Source organism: Elephas maximus, chromosome 6 (genome assembly GCF_024166365.1).
Source record: "Elephas maximus indicus isolate mEleMax1 chromosome 6, mEleMax1 primary haplotype, whole genome shotgun sequence".
NCBI classification, from domain to species: Eukaryota; Metazoa; Chordata; class Mammalia; order Proboscidea; family Elephantidae; genus Elephas; species Elephas maximus.
The window spans coordinates 78,229,902-78,245,262 of record NC_064824.1 but is presented as its reverse complement, the minus strand read 5'-3'; the positions used below and the strand labels follow the sequence as shown (position 1 = coordinate 78,245,262).

The following is a 15,361-nucleotide window of genomic DNA, read 5'->3' as shown; positions in this document are numbered from 1 at the left end:
ATGAGCACATGCAAAAGGAAAATAAATAAACAGTGCAGGCAATTCTACCATTATTCTCAAAAAGCCTGCTCTCCTGAATGAGTGAATTGAAAGACAGGAATCTCCTTCCCACAGTTGGTCTCGTTTTCCACGTTTGTCACAGTGGAGCATCTTACTGCATATTTTATATTCATAGATGAGCTTTTTATTCTGTGATGTACATTACTTTAGACATTATCCATTCATGTAGTCAACATATATTTATTGAATTCTTACTATGTCCCAGTTACTGTTATTGGTACTAGGTAAAACGGGAACAAAACAGAAATCTTTGCTCTCATGGATTTTATATCCTAGTGGAGAAAGACAGAATAAACTGTGAACTTAATACATAAGTAATTCATACAGTAAATTTGAGTGTTAGTGCCAGACTTGTGCTATGGAGAAAAGAAATAAAATAGGGTAAGGGGGGCGGTCAGTAGTGTTTGGGGTTGTAACATTCATTAAGGAGGCAAGTGTAGGATCCATTGAAAAGATAGCCATTTGGACAAAGACAAAGGGGGGTAAAGGAGTTAGTCATGTAGCCATCTGGGGGAAGAGTGTGCCAGGCAGAGGGAGCAGCAAGTGCAAAGGCCAAGAGTCAAGTGTGGCTGGAGGATGCTATAAGAAAGAGCGAATAGTAGGAGATGAGGTCAGAGCAGTACAGGGACCATTGGCTTCGTCTGATTTCAAAGCTGTTCTTCTGCCTGTGAGCAGACTTAGCTGGAGAGCAAACCATTCCATTTCCTTTTCTTTTCAACTACAAGAATCTACAAGTCAGCCCCATCCCTCTTTTCTCGCATGTCACTTCCTGGGGAAGGTGTGTTTTTATTTGATTATAAATATAGCCGTTCCTCCCTTCTTCTCCTCCATCATTTCTTCCCCACTGAACCTTCTTCTACTTTAAGGAGAACTAGTCTGTGAGCTCCTTGACAGCAGGCACCAAGTACATGGCCTGGTGTGTAGTAAGCACTTAATAGACTGAAGGGGTAGACCTGTAGACTAAGGAAGATCTGCTGCCATCTTTTCTAACTTCTCTTGTCAGGTAGACATCCAGTCTCTGCTTGCATATCCCTGTTGGAGGGGACTCACTGTTTCCTAAGGTAGCCCCATCTATCAGTAAACACCTTCATATATTGTTCTAAAATCTGCCGTTTTGGTACTTAAACCCATTGGTCCAATGTCATGCAAACAGTTAACTTATCCAGGACCTAGTAGGTGTCAGAATGTTAGGAGCTGGGCACATAAAGAAAAAGGAGACCTTGTGTGGAACTGACTCTCGACTAAACCATGCTAGATGGGTACTCAGATATTTAGGTTGATACCTTTTACACAGAAGAAGAAATGTTTAGTCTTTCTCAGAATCTTCTTTCTGTAAGCCACAAAAGGTCCACTAGCTGGGCTCAGGCCTGTTCTGACCTCAGGTGAAGCTCAGATCTTCTTCTAATGTTCTAAGGACGCATATGTTAGGATTGTGAGGCTTTGGTTGAGAATCCTGCTTTTTTTTTTTTTTCTCTACTTGAGCCTTACTGTAGCTTCCTTAGCTAGCTGGAAGCAAGCTCTCTACCTCATCTAGTCCCTTCTGTCTCTTGCTGTTGAAGACCTGTTCCCTGAGCCTAGTGGATACTCAAAGCCTTCTGGACTCAGGCTTCCTGGTCCACTCACCGTCTCACATTGCTCTCTCTACTACGTACTACCCATGTAGACTACCTGCATAGGTTAGTCTAGGTAATGTATACTCTTCACATGTATCCTGTGCCTGATATTGTATATGCCAAACCATTTTTGTTTTGCTAAATGAACAACGTTAGAGAATTTTTGAAGGTAATTTTGACTACATATTATCTTTAACTACTGCACTCTAAACTCTGTGGTAAGGGAAATAAAGAGATTCATGTTATTAATGTTTGAATTACACCCCAAAATGACTTTCAACTTAGTGAGATCCTATTCATCCACCAAAGCTCAATTTAAGTCCCCCTTTTTTTTTGACCCAAAGTTGGAAACCCTGGTGGCATAGTGGTTAAGCGCTACAGCTGCTAACCAAAGGTTCGGCATTTGAATCCTCCAGGCGCTCCTTGGAAACTCTGTGGGGCAGTTCTACTCTGTCCTGTAGGGTCGCTGTGAGTTGGAATCAGCTCGTCAGCACTGGGTTTGGTTTGGTTTTTGGTTTTACCCAAAGTTATCCCTCAGTTCCCTATGTCATGGTGATTGTTCCCTACTTGAGATCTCCTGTTAACACTTTCTAGCTGTACCAGGCATCTGTTACTCGATCGTATTTAACAAAATCCTTCCGATTCACGACTTCAGTATTTTTGGCTTCTCCCTCTTGCTCACAACAGATGTTGGAGAAATGTATTAAAAATCATTAGCACAGAATTGAGGCCTTCTCTCTAATGTAATCAAAATAATTGCATTGCCTTGTAAAAGAAAAAGTAGACAGTACAGTTTTATTGTTCTCTTTTGGAACACATAATTCGATATTTATAACTCTCTCTCTCCTACAAGATCATCGGTTCCTTAAGGGTCCTTCCTGTCTTTTGTATCCTTTACAGTACTATTTGTAAGACATTGCCCTTCTGCGTCTTACCATAAATAGTCAGGGCTATGTCTTGCAATAAACAGTCAACACTATAATTTATGTTACCAATTTCATTTAAATGAATCTTGTACTCTGTATTTGGCTTAGGAGCTTGATGTCAAGTTTTATATAACCCTACATCATATGTATTGAACACTTGTACTTCATTGCGTTGCTAAGTGAAATAATTTTTGAAGCTTTTTAAAATGTATTAGAAACAGAATTTTAAGACGGTTGCAATTAGTGTAAAATAGCCAAATTATGGCTACTTTAAATTATAAATTTGGATTACACATTCATTCACTTGTGTGGTTATTGTATCATTACCACCAGTTACCATCAAGTCAACTCCAACTCATGGAGACCCCATGTGTGTCAGAATAGAACTGTGCTCCCTAGGGTTTTCAGGGACTGATTTTTTTCAGAAGTGGATCACCAGCCCTTTCTTCCGAGGCACCTCTGGGTAGCCTCAAACCTACAACCTCAGTAGTTAGTGAAAGTATTTTGGCAACTGTGATAATGTTATACTTAAAACTGGTGTTAATTAGGTAGTTACAAATTCAGAGGAAGTTGGAGCTTGTTTACATTCCTGTTCAGAATAATTTTCTATTTTTAAATGCATCTGTTTCCCGTTAAGTAGACAAGCATTTAAATGTGCAAAACAAATTAGTCATTATTTTTTTCCTTAGCTTTCAAGATTAAGGTACTTTAGCAAACTCTTGTTTTTCTTTTCTTGTTAGGCTAATTAAAATTATCTTAATTCCTAAAAAAAAACAAGCAAAAAAAGCTTGTCAATATGAATGTTGGCCAGTTGTATTAAAAAATTGCCTATTTGTAGAGAGAAATATTTTGGTTTCTTTAATGTTTTTGATTTGTTAATTAGAATATATTCTCAAACTGTACTGTTTATATCTCTGTTATGATACATTGAAGTTACTTACTTTTTTGTCTGTTTTTCAAAGAATTTGGCCTAGGGTCTGTATCTTGAGAGTCATGTTTTTAATTCCCTTTAACATAGGACCATCTGTATGTATCAGACACTCATATTTGTTGAAAACAAATGAATTTTTATAAATATTTCTCTTTAATATAGAGGCAGTTTTTTCTAGCTGTTTATTTCCATCTAGATTTAGTAACCTAAAATTGTGGTTTTCATAAACCAAAGGAAATATGAGGTAAATGTAGTATTATAAGACTTGAACATATTCAAAAGTGAGTACTTGCTAGAAAGCACCTGGCCCTTGATTTTGGTTTTCACCAGGAGAAGCCCTTTAAAAAAAATGGTGCCATATATAAATTTATATTTGCTACATAGGAATAAAATATGGACTAGGTAGCATCTAAAATTTGAGAATTATCTTCTACCTTGTTTTTTTGTTGTCATTAAAAAAATACCTGGTCCATGGGGGAAACAGGTAACTGCCATAGACATTTACTTTGGATGGCCTTAAAATTTTGTTTTATCTTAATACTGTTTAGTTAGCATGAGTTATCCTTATGATTAAAAAATGTTTTGAAATAATTTCTGAAGTACTTCCTGTTTTTCTGGGTACACATTTCATTGCCTATGTTTCTTAGCATTGCAAATAATTTTTGAAGTGCCTTTTCTCATTTTTCCTTTTGAAAGCATTCTTCTGGTCATGACAGAAGGGAAAACTGTAATTCACATCAGAGGACCTCCTCTCCAGAAGAGAGGTAAACAATTTTATATGTTCTGAACACAATTGAAAGTTTTTATGTTAAGTTTGAGAAGTAACTCTGCTCTTAGGTCCCTCATTTTAGGATGAACAGCTTTTTTATGGTTTTATAACCAATATTCCTTTAATGAGCTCTAGGAGGAATCTACAGCAGTGGCTGCAACTGTGGGCTTAAATATAGCAACGATTGTCAGGATGGGGAAACCCTGGTGACGTAGTGGCTAAGTGCTACAGCTGCTAACCAAAGGGTCAGCAGTTCAGATCCGACTGGCACTCTTTGGAAACTCTATGGGGCAGTTCTACTCTGTCCTATAGGGTTGCTATGAGTCGGAATCGACTTGACGGCACTGGGTTTGGTTGGTTTTGGTTTTGTCAGGATGGCACAAGACTGGGCAGTATTCTGTTGCGCGTAGGGTCACTATGAGTCGGAACCGACTCAACAACAGGAGGGATCAGCCTTGACTCATTGTTCCAGGAATTTCTAATGAATAATTCTGGATTTTATGTAATAATTTAGGTGATATAAACCCACTGCTGTCGAGTCGATTCCGACTCATAGCGACCGTATAGTACAGAGTAGAACTGTACCAGAGAGTTTCCAAGGAGTGCCTGGCTGATTCGAACTGCCGACCTCTTGGTTAGCAGCCATAGCACTTAACCACTACGCCACCAAGGTTTCCTTAGGTGATATAGGATAATTTTAAAAGTTCAAATACTAAATATAGTAGAAATTGATAAAATAGAATACTGAGTTGAAATTATGTTATTTGAAGTGCTGCTTCTGCTGTTGGTACTGTCTTACATTCACATAGCTTCGTATTTAGGAAATTTTATATACATGTAATTTTATCATAATTATGTTAAGACTGAAGATCCAAAAATGCTGCTGTTAATGTGTATAATGCATTCATATCAGGACTTAGGTTTCATCACTTAGGTTATGTCATTACGATAATTAAAAATGATTTATGAAGGAGGAAATCATTCTCTAAACTTGCTTCCAGTTTTCTCATATCTCCCTATTCCCTGTGTACTTTCTTCTTATTCCACTTAGCTAAATATCTCCAGAAACCTTTACTTTATAGCCATCGTGTTAATTGCCATGGTTTGATACTGTTTTCTACCTTTCACCAATCATCTACTCCCTATAGTAAAAAAATACACCTGTGCACGTGTGTGTATACACATCTTTAATTAATTTATGCACACACACATACATACACGTGTGTATATAAATTGTAGGTGTATGTATAATCTATGGATGTTATTTTGTATATGTTACATGTGTATATGTTACATGTGTATATGTTACTTCTCTTAATGTTCTCTGATTTTATTGACTTTTAAGATATAAATAACAGATCTTACACTGTCTCTCGTTGTATGCTAATAATTTCAATCCTTTCTCTGCTGTACAACAATGCAGTTTCAAGAAAGAACAGTTGATGAGTATAATCTTCTGGGATGGAATTAAACTGGTCTGTGTGGATGCCAACCAATGGCATTGGTCTCATTTGTAAGTGTGCCAATAAAATGAGCCAACTAAACGAAAGAAGTCATGTACAGGACAGCCTTTTTTCATGCTGACAATATACGATATACAGATAATGTCTTCTATTAAGGATGATATGAATCAGGATGAACGAGTTTGGTTAAGTGGATTCCAGAAATTCTTTAATTTTGCATAAGCTGGGAACTTTTGTAATCGTGACTGAAAGAACATCAGCAGAATGAGTTATACGTTGAAAATAGTTTGTTAAAAACAGTTTGACAAGAAGTTGTTCAGTCATAGGGTTGCTTTAGCATTACCAGTGTATGACTTTCTTAAGTTAAATATTTATAACACAGTTGTTTCCAACTTACAATTTTGGTTTTCCTATTTTATGTTAGATATGCAGAACAAGAAAGGTCCCCCCGGGAGAGAGATTACTTTAATTACAGCAAGTCAGACAATGAGCATTCAAGAAGAGGACGTTCTTACGATAGTGGCATGGAGTCACGGTTAGTATTGGAAATTTTAACTGTAGCAAAATTATATTTGTTTATAGTTTATGCTTTATAATAAAATAAGTAAAAATAGCAGTTAGCTTTTATTCTTAGGTGTCAGGCTGTCTGATAAGTACTTCATGTGGATTAACTCCTTATTGCAATAAATAAGTAAATTTGTTGTTGTATGCCTACTATTATATCTATTTTACAGCTAAAGGAACTGAGGCCTAGAGAAATTGAGTAAATTGTTCATATTTACGAAGCATATGGCAAGTGTAGGTCAGTCTCACTCTAGAGCCCAAGCTCTTAATCATTGTACTAGACTGCATTAGGGGTTGGCTTATGTGATATTTTGAGATTCTTTACTTAATGAAAGAAAATAATGTATTTTTATGACCTAGAATGATTTAAACTTACTTTCCTATGTAATGGCAGAGAGACATTGTGATTGGTTTTACCCATCTGGAGTTTTTTCTAAATATAAATGATTCTTACTTGAGTCTTTGAGAACTTGACTGCTCATCTGTTCCTCCTGCTAACAGGACGTACAGAACATACCTGCTTGAGAGATGCGTAAGGGAACTGAAGGGAGGGCTTTTGGAAACTCTCAAGGGCAATGTTTAAGAGAAATCAGACATAAGTACCATTTGTTTTTCATTGAAAACTAGGTGGAGTGTTATAATTCCTTATTATTGATCTATATTGTTATTTCTTTTTCTCCCTTGGAAAAATTAGTAATTTTCACAATGAGAATATTACAATGAAGCTAATATTGTAGAAGACCCTCTAAAAAGCCTCACTAAATCGTCTCTGTATTCGCTTAGGAGCAAGTTGAATGGAGAAAAAAATTGCTTAGTGGATCTGGAGAAAGAAATCCCCAGGTAGAAACAATGGTAGCATCAAAGAGAGTAAGTAGGTGAGCAATTACCTAGAATGCTCAGTGTAGGAAAGGAGATTCACTGAAATTCTGCAAGAGATAGGAATATTCTCAACTGATTGAAATAGTCACTATATGAGTAATGCTCTATTAACTTGTATATATCCATGCTTTTGAGAAGAGTAGTGATGCAGACAGTGTGCTGATCATCTAAAAGTGGCTTTGGAATGTCTTTGTTATTGCCTTTTTAATGAGGTAGAGTTGTATAGTAGAAAGTACCCTTAAACTTCACGTTCATACAGATTAGATTCTTAGTTGTAGTTACACAGATTTGGGAAAGTTTCTTAACAGTTTTCTTCTGAACATCAATTTCCTCATCTGTAAAATGAGTGTCATAATGTGCCTGATCAGTTTGTTTGAGGTTTGAAAATAACTTCATTATTAACCCCATGTCTGGAACATAGTAAAAAAGAAAAAAAAAAAAAAAAACCATGGCTATTGAGTCGAATTCAACTCAAGTGTTACAAAGTAGAACTGCTCCATAGGGTTTTCTTGGCTATAATCAAGGTTCCCTGGGTGGCTGAAACAGTTAAGCCCTCAACTACTAGCTGAACAATTGATGGTTGGAACCCACCTGGAGGTGCCTCAGAAGACCAGCCTGGTGATCTACTTGCAAAAGGTTTATAGTCTTGAAAACCCTATGGAACAGTTCTTTTCTGCACACATGGGGTCCCCATGAGTCAGAATCAACTCGATGACAACTAGTGACAACAATTTTTTTGTTGTTGTACTTAAGATGAATGTTTATAGAACAAACTAGTTTATCATCAAACAGTTAGTACACACATTGTTCTATGACATTGGTTAACAACCCCACGACATGTGAGCACTCTCCCTTTGCAACCCTGGGTTCCCTGTTATCAACTTTACTATTCCCTCCTGCCTTCCAGTCCCTGCCTCAGGGCTGGAGTGCCCTTTACTCTTCTTTTGTTCCATGGGCCTGTTCAATCTTTGGCTGAAGAGTGAACCTCAGGAGTGACCTCATTACTGAGCTGAAAGGGTACGTGACAACAATCTTAATGGCACATTGCCAGGCCTTTCTTCCACTGCAACTTACAGATTAGTAATTGAGCACAAACTGCACCATGTAGGGTCCTCAGAAATAACAGTTTTTAATATTATTTTTTTTAACATATCAATTTGAGTAGTGAAGAGGAGTGAACCAATGGCATATTAAATAGTATTTAGAAAACAGTGGAAGAATTCAGATTTCCTAGTTTTGTATGAGGTGGTTAAATACTGATTGTATGTTTTAATTAATCTGGCAAAGCTAACAAATTCTGTTATTTTAGTGTTTGTAAAGAAACCATGTGATCTGTTTCCCAGGTTCTCTTTATGTATCTCCAACAACCATTTCCCTTGTTCCTTCAAAAACATCTAAAACCATCTTTCTTTTCTTCATGAGATTACCTCTCCTCATTTTCCTGTTTGTTTTTATCAGTCATCCAGTTTCAAAAACTTGTCTCCCATGTTCTATTTGTTCACCAAGTTTTATATCCTTTTTGATGTTTAATATTTTACACATCCCATAACTACCCAGACTATACCTCCACTAGAAGTTGGATCAAATTCTTCTGCAGTTTATGCACATTTTTTGATACTTGCAGCCAAAATTACCTTCTCACAACTTTCTGTTATACTCCTAATCCTCACTTGTTACATTAACCTCCAAAAAGCCAGGCTTATCTGCTGTTAACTTAAGAAGAGCTATTGACACCAGTAATTGGATGCCTATACATTTTCTTCCTGTGGTAGGTATTTTGCATACTTTCTCAAATACTCTCAAAACTCTAACAAAGTAGACACTATTATTCCCAGTTTATAAATAAGGAAATAGTTTTGAAGTAATGAAGTAACTTACCTAAGGTTCCAGTTACACAGCTGGTAGATGACCTAGCCGGCATTTGCACTCAGTTTTCTCTGACTCCAAAACTCATGCACTTTCTACACTCACGGCTGTATTACTTCAGTATAACTGTTCATGGTTGGTACATCGTAGATACTTAAAGCCCAGTTTGATCATTACAGCCATACTGTGAAGTAAGCATCATAGCAACATAAAAGCCACTATAGTATGACAAGCTGACAGGTTGTAGAAAAATTGTCTTTTTGGTGATAAATTCTGGTTTGTCCTTTATACAATTTATTATATACATCACAGGCCAATTTGTTTTCTTAAAACACTATTTTCATGTCATTCTCCCACTCAGAAACTTATAATGATTCCTTATCACCTTCAGTACAAAAAACTTAAACTCTGGCATTTATCTTTAAGATTTTAAAGTCTAAGTCCAACTCATTTTTCCAACAACCGCAATATATGGTTCTTTATTGTTTCCTGATTGTTCTACTTATTCTAAGGAGCCCTGGTGGAAGAAATAGTTAAGAGCTCAGCTGCTACCTGGAAAGTTGGTGTTTCGAACCGACCCAGTGGCTCTGTGGGAGAAAAGCCTGGAAATCTGCTTCTGTAAAGATTACAGCCTAGAAAACCCTATGAGGCAGTTCTGCTCTTTCACATGAGGTCACTATGAGTTGTCATCAACTCAACAGTACCCAACAACAAGTACTCATTCTGGCCTAAACACTTCTCCTTTTTTCACCAGTTAGTTCTTCTATTAGTTAACAAATGTTCTTCTCCCTTCTCACCTCCCTGCCCGCAGTCTAAATGCTATGAAACCTGCAAACTAAAGCAAACTGCTGCTGTTAAGTTGATTGTGATGCATAATGACCCAGTAGGGTTTCCAAGGCTATAATCTTTAGGAAGCAGGCTGCCACATCTTTGTCCAAGGAGTGACTGGTCAGTTCCAGCCACCAACTTTTCGGTTAGCAGCCGAGCACTTAACCACTGTGTCACCAGGACTCCTTATGAAACCTTCAAGACCTAGTTTAAGTTAACATTTTTTCTGTGAAGCACTTTCCCACCATTCCAAACCACTTTTCCTAGTCTGAATTTGTGGGCCCACTTAAGTTCTTGCTCGTTTCATGTGCAGTTCATTGTAAGAATGTATTTATGTTCTTTTCTCCATTCAAAAAAAATTAACATTACAGAAGTAGGGACCGAGAAAAACGCAGAGAAAGAGAAAGAGATACGGATCGGAAAAGGTCCCGGAAGTCCCCATCACCTGGGAGAAGAAGCCCAGAACCATCTGTAACCCAGAGTTCCTCTGCTCAGGATGAACCTACTGCAAAGAAGAAGAAAGATGAACTGGATCCTCTCCTTACTCGCACTGGTGGAGCATATATTCCTCCTGCAAAGCTCAGGATGATGCAAGAACAGATCACAGATAAAAGCAGGCATGTTGATATTACTAAATACAGGTAGTCCCCAACTTACGACTGGGTTCCGTTCTGACGACTCTGTTGTAAGTTGGTTCTGGTGTAAGTTGAATACCTCTTTTTTTTTTTTTTCTAGTTTTCAATATTATTACCTTTTATTATCAGTGTCTTTATAAATCATAACATTGAGCATTTGCGAGTGGACATTGAGTGATAACATCAGGAAGTTTCTCACTGCAGCATTGCATTACTAATAACATGTACAAAAAAAAAACTGTGGTTCGTCATAACTCGAAAACATCTTAAGTCAGGGACTACCTGTATGCAAAGCAATGATATCCTGTTTAAGAAAATCATCTATGGCCTAATTTAATGTTGGCTGTCGAAAATGAATGTTAGTTCACAGAAATAGAAACTTCAAATTAGAAGCTGTTTTCCTTCTTTACTCCATAAAAAAAAAAAAAATTTTTTTTTAAGCTCCGTTAAAGCTCTGCATACTACTTGCCCTGCCATGAGTCTATAGTTTCTTTATTTTTTGTCATGAATAAATTTGCAAGTTTGAGGAAAATAGCACTTATCTTTTGTTCAAAATAATTTTCAAACTATTGTTTTTCTCATAGTTGCATGCATGCCTGTTGGTAGAACGAAAAGTACTATTGACAGCCTGGACCTAAAATGGATCCTTACACTTGTGCTAAACCAGAAGTCACAAACTTTTTCTGTGAAGTAAATATTTTAGGGTTATTTAAAAAAAAAAAAAAAAAAGACAGTATAGTCATCTAACATTCAGCTGGTATAGCTGTAGGACTATTGCTTAAATGTAGAGGTGTTCTTTATAATATGTAGAGTATTCTTTCAGTCCCATGATTCTATTCCTTTTACTGTAACTGTTAAAATTTATCTATAGTTTAAGACGTTTTACCTTGTCTCTTACATTCTTATGAGATTGGACGTAATAAAAATTGCCTTTTTAGGCTTCTCTTCAGGTGTTTCATACTGTTGTTTCTTCAAAAAATAATTGTCTTTGTTTTAAAAGGTTTCCTTTAAAGACAAATTTAAGTAAATGAGGCATTATAATGTAAAATAAGCACGTATTGAATTTAGTTAGTAAACGTTGTAAATTGAAATATACATGGACATAAGGAAAAAATATCCCTATAATTATGTTATTAAGGGGAAGTGAGCTCTACTTAAGCATCATATATATGCAGAAAGTTGAATATGGTTTAAGATATAATTTGTTTCCTATGCTCATCTGTATTTTATTGTATTTTTGGGTCATTGTGAAAATAGTTAAAAGCAAAGGAACACTAATTATTTTTTATGTTCTTATTAAAACCTCTTGTTGTAATTTTTGACTAAATCTTATTTTTATTAAAATCTTTTTTTTTTTTTTTTTTTTTTAGCTTAGCATACCAGAGGATGAGCTGGGAGGCACTGAAGAAGTCAATCAATGGACTTATCAACAAAGTTAACATTTCTAACATAGGTATTATTATTCAAGAACTTCTTCAAGAAAATATAGTTAGAGGAAGGTAAGCATCAGCTATTTTATTTGTAGCATTTCATAGTATTGTTCAAAGGAACATAATATCTACATGAACAGTTGATTTATCATCCTACTTCATTTCAAAGCTAGTCGAGAATATTTAAAATACGGTTCTTAGAAAAATGTAAGCTACTGACAAATAAGTTGCACCTCACTGTTGAGATTGTGTGGAACTTTTGCTTTTCAAGAAACTTTGATGTCACATAATGAGTTTTATACAGTCATTTGTTTATTGAATGCCTCAAATGATTTAAATCCATGAGGAATAATTAATATTAAAAATAAAGAGTGGGAAAAAAAATGAGCTACCTCAAACCAGTTTAATTTCTGATGAAAGCAAAATGAGAATATGAGAGCAAAATTTATCATCAATAAATTCTGGAAAAGCAGAAGGGAATGATTTACCATTTCCTGTGTGATTTTTGCCAATTGTTGATATTTTAAAGGACCAGAAAATAGGATTTTCCTGTATGCTGTTTGGAGCCCTGGCAGCCCAGTGGTTAAGTGCTCAGCTGCTAACAAAAAGGCTAATGGTTCAAACCCAACAGCCATTCCATGGAGAAAGATGTAGCAGTCTTGTAAGCTTGTAGTAAAGATTACAGCCTTGGAAACCCTATGAGACAGTTCTACCCTGTCCTATAGGGTCACTGTGATTCGGAATGGACTCAATGGCAATGGATTTTGTTGGTATATGCTATGTGCTATTTTATGAACTAAAGGTTCTTTTCCCATATTATTTCACATTACCGTGATTCATGATCTCAGAAAACACTGATTACAGTTGTAAGGTGTAGCATGCTAGTGGGAGGGGGAGAGGGGTACAGAAAGTTGACCAAGAGGCAGCTACTGTCCTTAAAGGTAGGTGGAGTTCCCTCTCTTTTACTTAGAAGCAGACTTAGAAGGTACATGGTTCATGTAAGGTGTTAACAACTTGTAAGCCTCAGAACCACAATTGAACCTATTTCATAATTCAGTGATCTTAGCTCCCACATGGCTCTGCTTCAAAGAAGGAGAGCAGTTCCTTTGTGGGAAGAGGGTCCCTTTCTCATGAAAATATATCTGTTTTTCTCAGAGTTACCTATTATAAAGCATGGATTATATCCTGGCTCTGTTAACCTAGTCTTTGTGGCCTTGAATTAGTCAGTTAACTTTTCTAGGCCCTTTCTGTAGCATAAATTGTGACTATAAGATTGATAGATAAAACACAGAACATGCTACCAGAGGCAATCGTGAGTTTCTAGCCTTGAAAATCACCAAGGGTTAAATATCTAACATTTTCATAGATGTTTTTGAAATCTGCGTTTGCCTGAGGCAGGCGTTATCTTGTCATACCTCTTTGCTGTAGATTAAAACTTCTTTTATTTTAATCCTGCAAGAGGCCATACACATATTTATTAATTTAAGGCAGTCTTTTTAAAGTACTGTTAATATCTTTGCTTTAAGGAAAAAAACATTTTAGAAACTGATTTCTTGGTTCCTGGACGTCTCAGACATTTTAATATCCCAACAACATCATGAGTCTAATGAGGTGGTTGTTATATAGAGCACTTATATTCCAAACTTAGGTACCATGAAACCCTCTTGGAGGAGATATTAATAACTTTCTGACATAGTGTTTCTTGGAATAAAATTTGGGAAATTCTGAACATTGACTTGGCATGCTCTAAAGTATGGCTAATAAATATGGTAATATTCTTATGTTGTTGTTAGGTGCCGTCAAGTCGGTTCCAACTCTTAGCGACACTATGCACAACAGAACGAGACACTGCCCGATCCTGAGCCATGCTTAATCCTTGTTATGCTTGAGATCATTGTTCAGTGACTGTATCAGTCCACCTCGTTGAGGGTCTTCCTCTTTTCTGCTGACCTTATACTCTGCCAAGCGCGATGTCCTTCTCCAGGGACTGATCCCTCCTGACAACATGTCCAAAGTGTGTAAGATGCAGTCTCGCCATCCTTGCTTCTAAGGAGCATTCTGGCTGTACATCTCCCAAGACAGATTTATTCGTTCTTTTGGCAGTCCCTGGTATATTCAATATTCTTCGCCAACACCACAATTCAAAGGCATCAACTCCACTTTGGTTTTCTTTATTCATTGTTCAGCTTTCGCATGCGTATGATGTGATTGAAAATACCATGGCCTGGGTCAGGTGCACCTTAGTCTTCAGGGTGACATCTTTGCTCTTCAACACTTTGAAGAGGTCCTTTGCAGCAGATTTGCCCAATGCAATGCGTCTTTTGATTTCTTGACTGCTGCTTCCATGGCTGTTGATTGTGGATCCAAGTAAAATGAAATCCTTGACAACTTCAATCTTTTCTCCACTTATCGTGATGTTGCTCATTGGTCCAGTTGTGAGGATTTTTGTTTTTTTTATGTTGAGGTGTAATCCATACTGAAGGCTGTCGTCTTTTATCTTCATTAGTAAGTGCTTTAAGTCCTCTTCACTTTCAGCAAGCAAGGTTGTGTCATCTGCATAACTCAGGTTGTTAATGAGTCTTCCTCCAATCCTGATGCCCCATTCTTCTTCATATAGTCCAGGTTCTCAAGATTATTTGCTCAGCATATGGATTAAATACGTATGGTGAAAGAATACAACCCTGACGCACACCTTTCCTGACTTTAAACCAGTTAGTATCCCCTTGTTCTCTCCGAATAACCGCCTCTTGATCTATGTAAAAGTTCCTCAAGAGAACAATTAAGCATTCTGGAATTCCCATTCTTCGCAGCGTTATCCATAGTTTGTTATGATCCACACAGTCGAATGCCTTTGCATAGTCAATAAAACACAGGTAAACATCCTTCTGGTATTCTCTGCTTTCAGCCAGGATCCATCTGACATCAGCAATCACATCCCTGGTTCCACGTCCTCTTCTGAAACCAGCCTGAACTTCTGGCAGTTCCCTGTTGATATACTGCTGCAGCCGTTTTTGAATGATCTTGAGCAAAATTTTGCTTGCGTGTGATATTAATGATATTGTTCTATAATTTCCACATTTGGTTGGATCACCTTTCTTGGGAATAGGCATAAATATGGATCTCTTCCAGTCAGTTGGCCAGGAAGCTGTCTTCCATATTTCTTGGCATAGATGAGTGAGCACCTCCAGCACTGCATCTGTTTTTTGAAACATCTCAATTGATACTGCTTCAATTCCTGGAGCCTTGTTTTTCGCCAGTGCCTTCAGAGCAGCTTGGACTTCTTCCTTCAGCACCATCGGTTCCTGATCATATGCCACCTCTTGAAATGGTTGAACGTCGACTAGTTCTTTTTGGTATAATGACTGTGTATTCCTTCCATCTTCTTTTGATGCTTCCT

The 15,361-nt window shown here is 36.9% G+C and overlaps 1 protein-coding gene across 1 annotated transcript in view; it reads left to right on the top strand.

Annotated features, from left to right (window-relative positions):
* Nucleotides 1–15,361, top strand: part of CWC22 (CWC22 spliceosome associated protein homolog) — a 71,381-nt gene that overhangs the window by 16,680 nt on the left and 39,340 nt on the right. The window contains exons 3-6 of the mRNA XM_049887569.1: nt 4,227–4,294; nt 6,187–6,297; nt 10,271–10,516; nt 11,905–12,033. Of these exons, the coding sequence (XP_049743526.1) occupies nt 4,227–4,294; nt 6,187–6,297; nt 10,271–10,516; nt 11,905–12,033 (554 nt within the window). The remainder of the gene's footprint in view (nt 1–4,226; nt 4,295–6,186; nt 6,298–10,270; nt 10,517–11,904; nt 12,034–15,361) is intronic.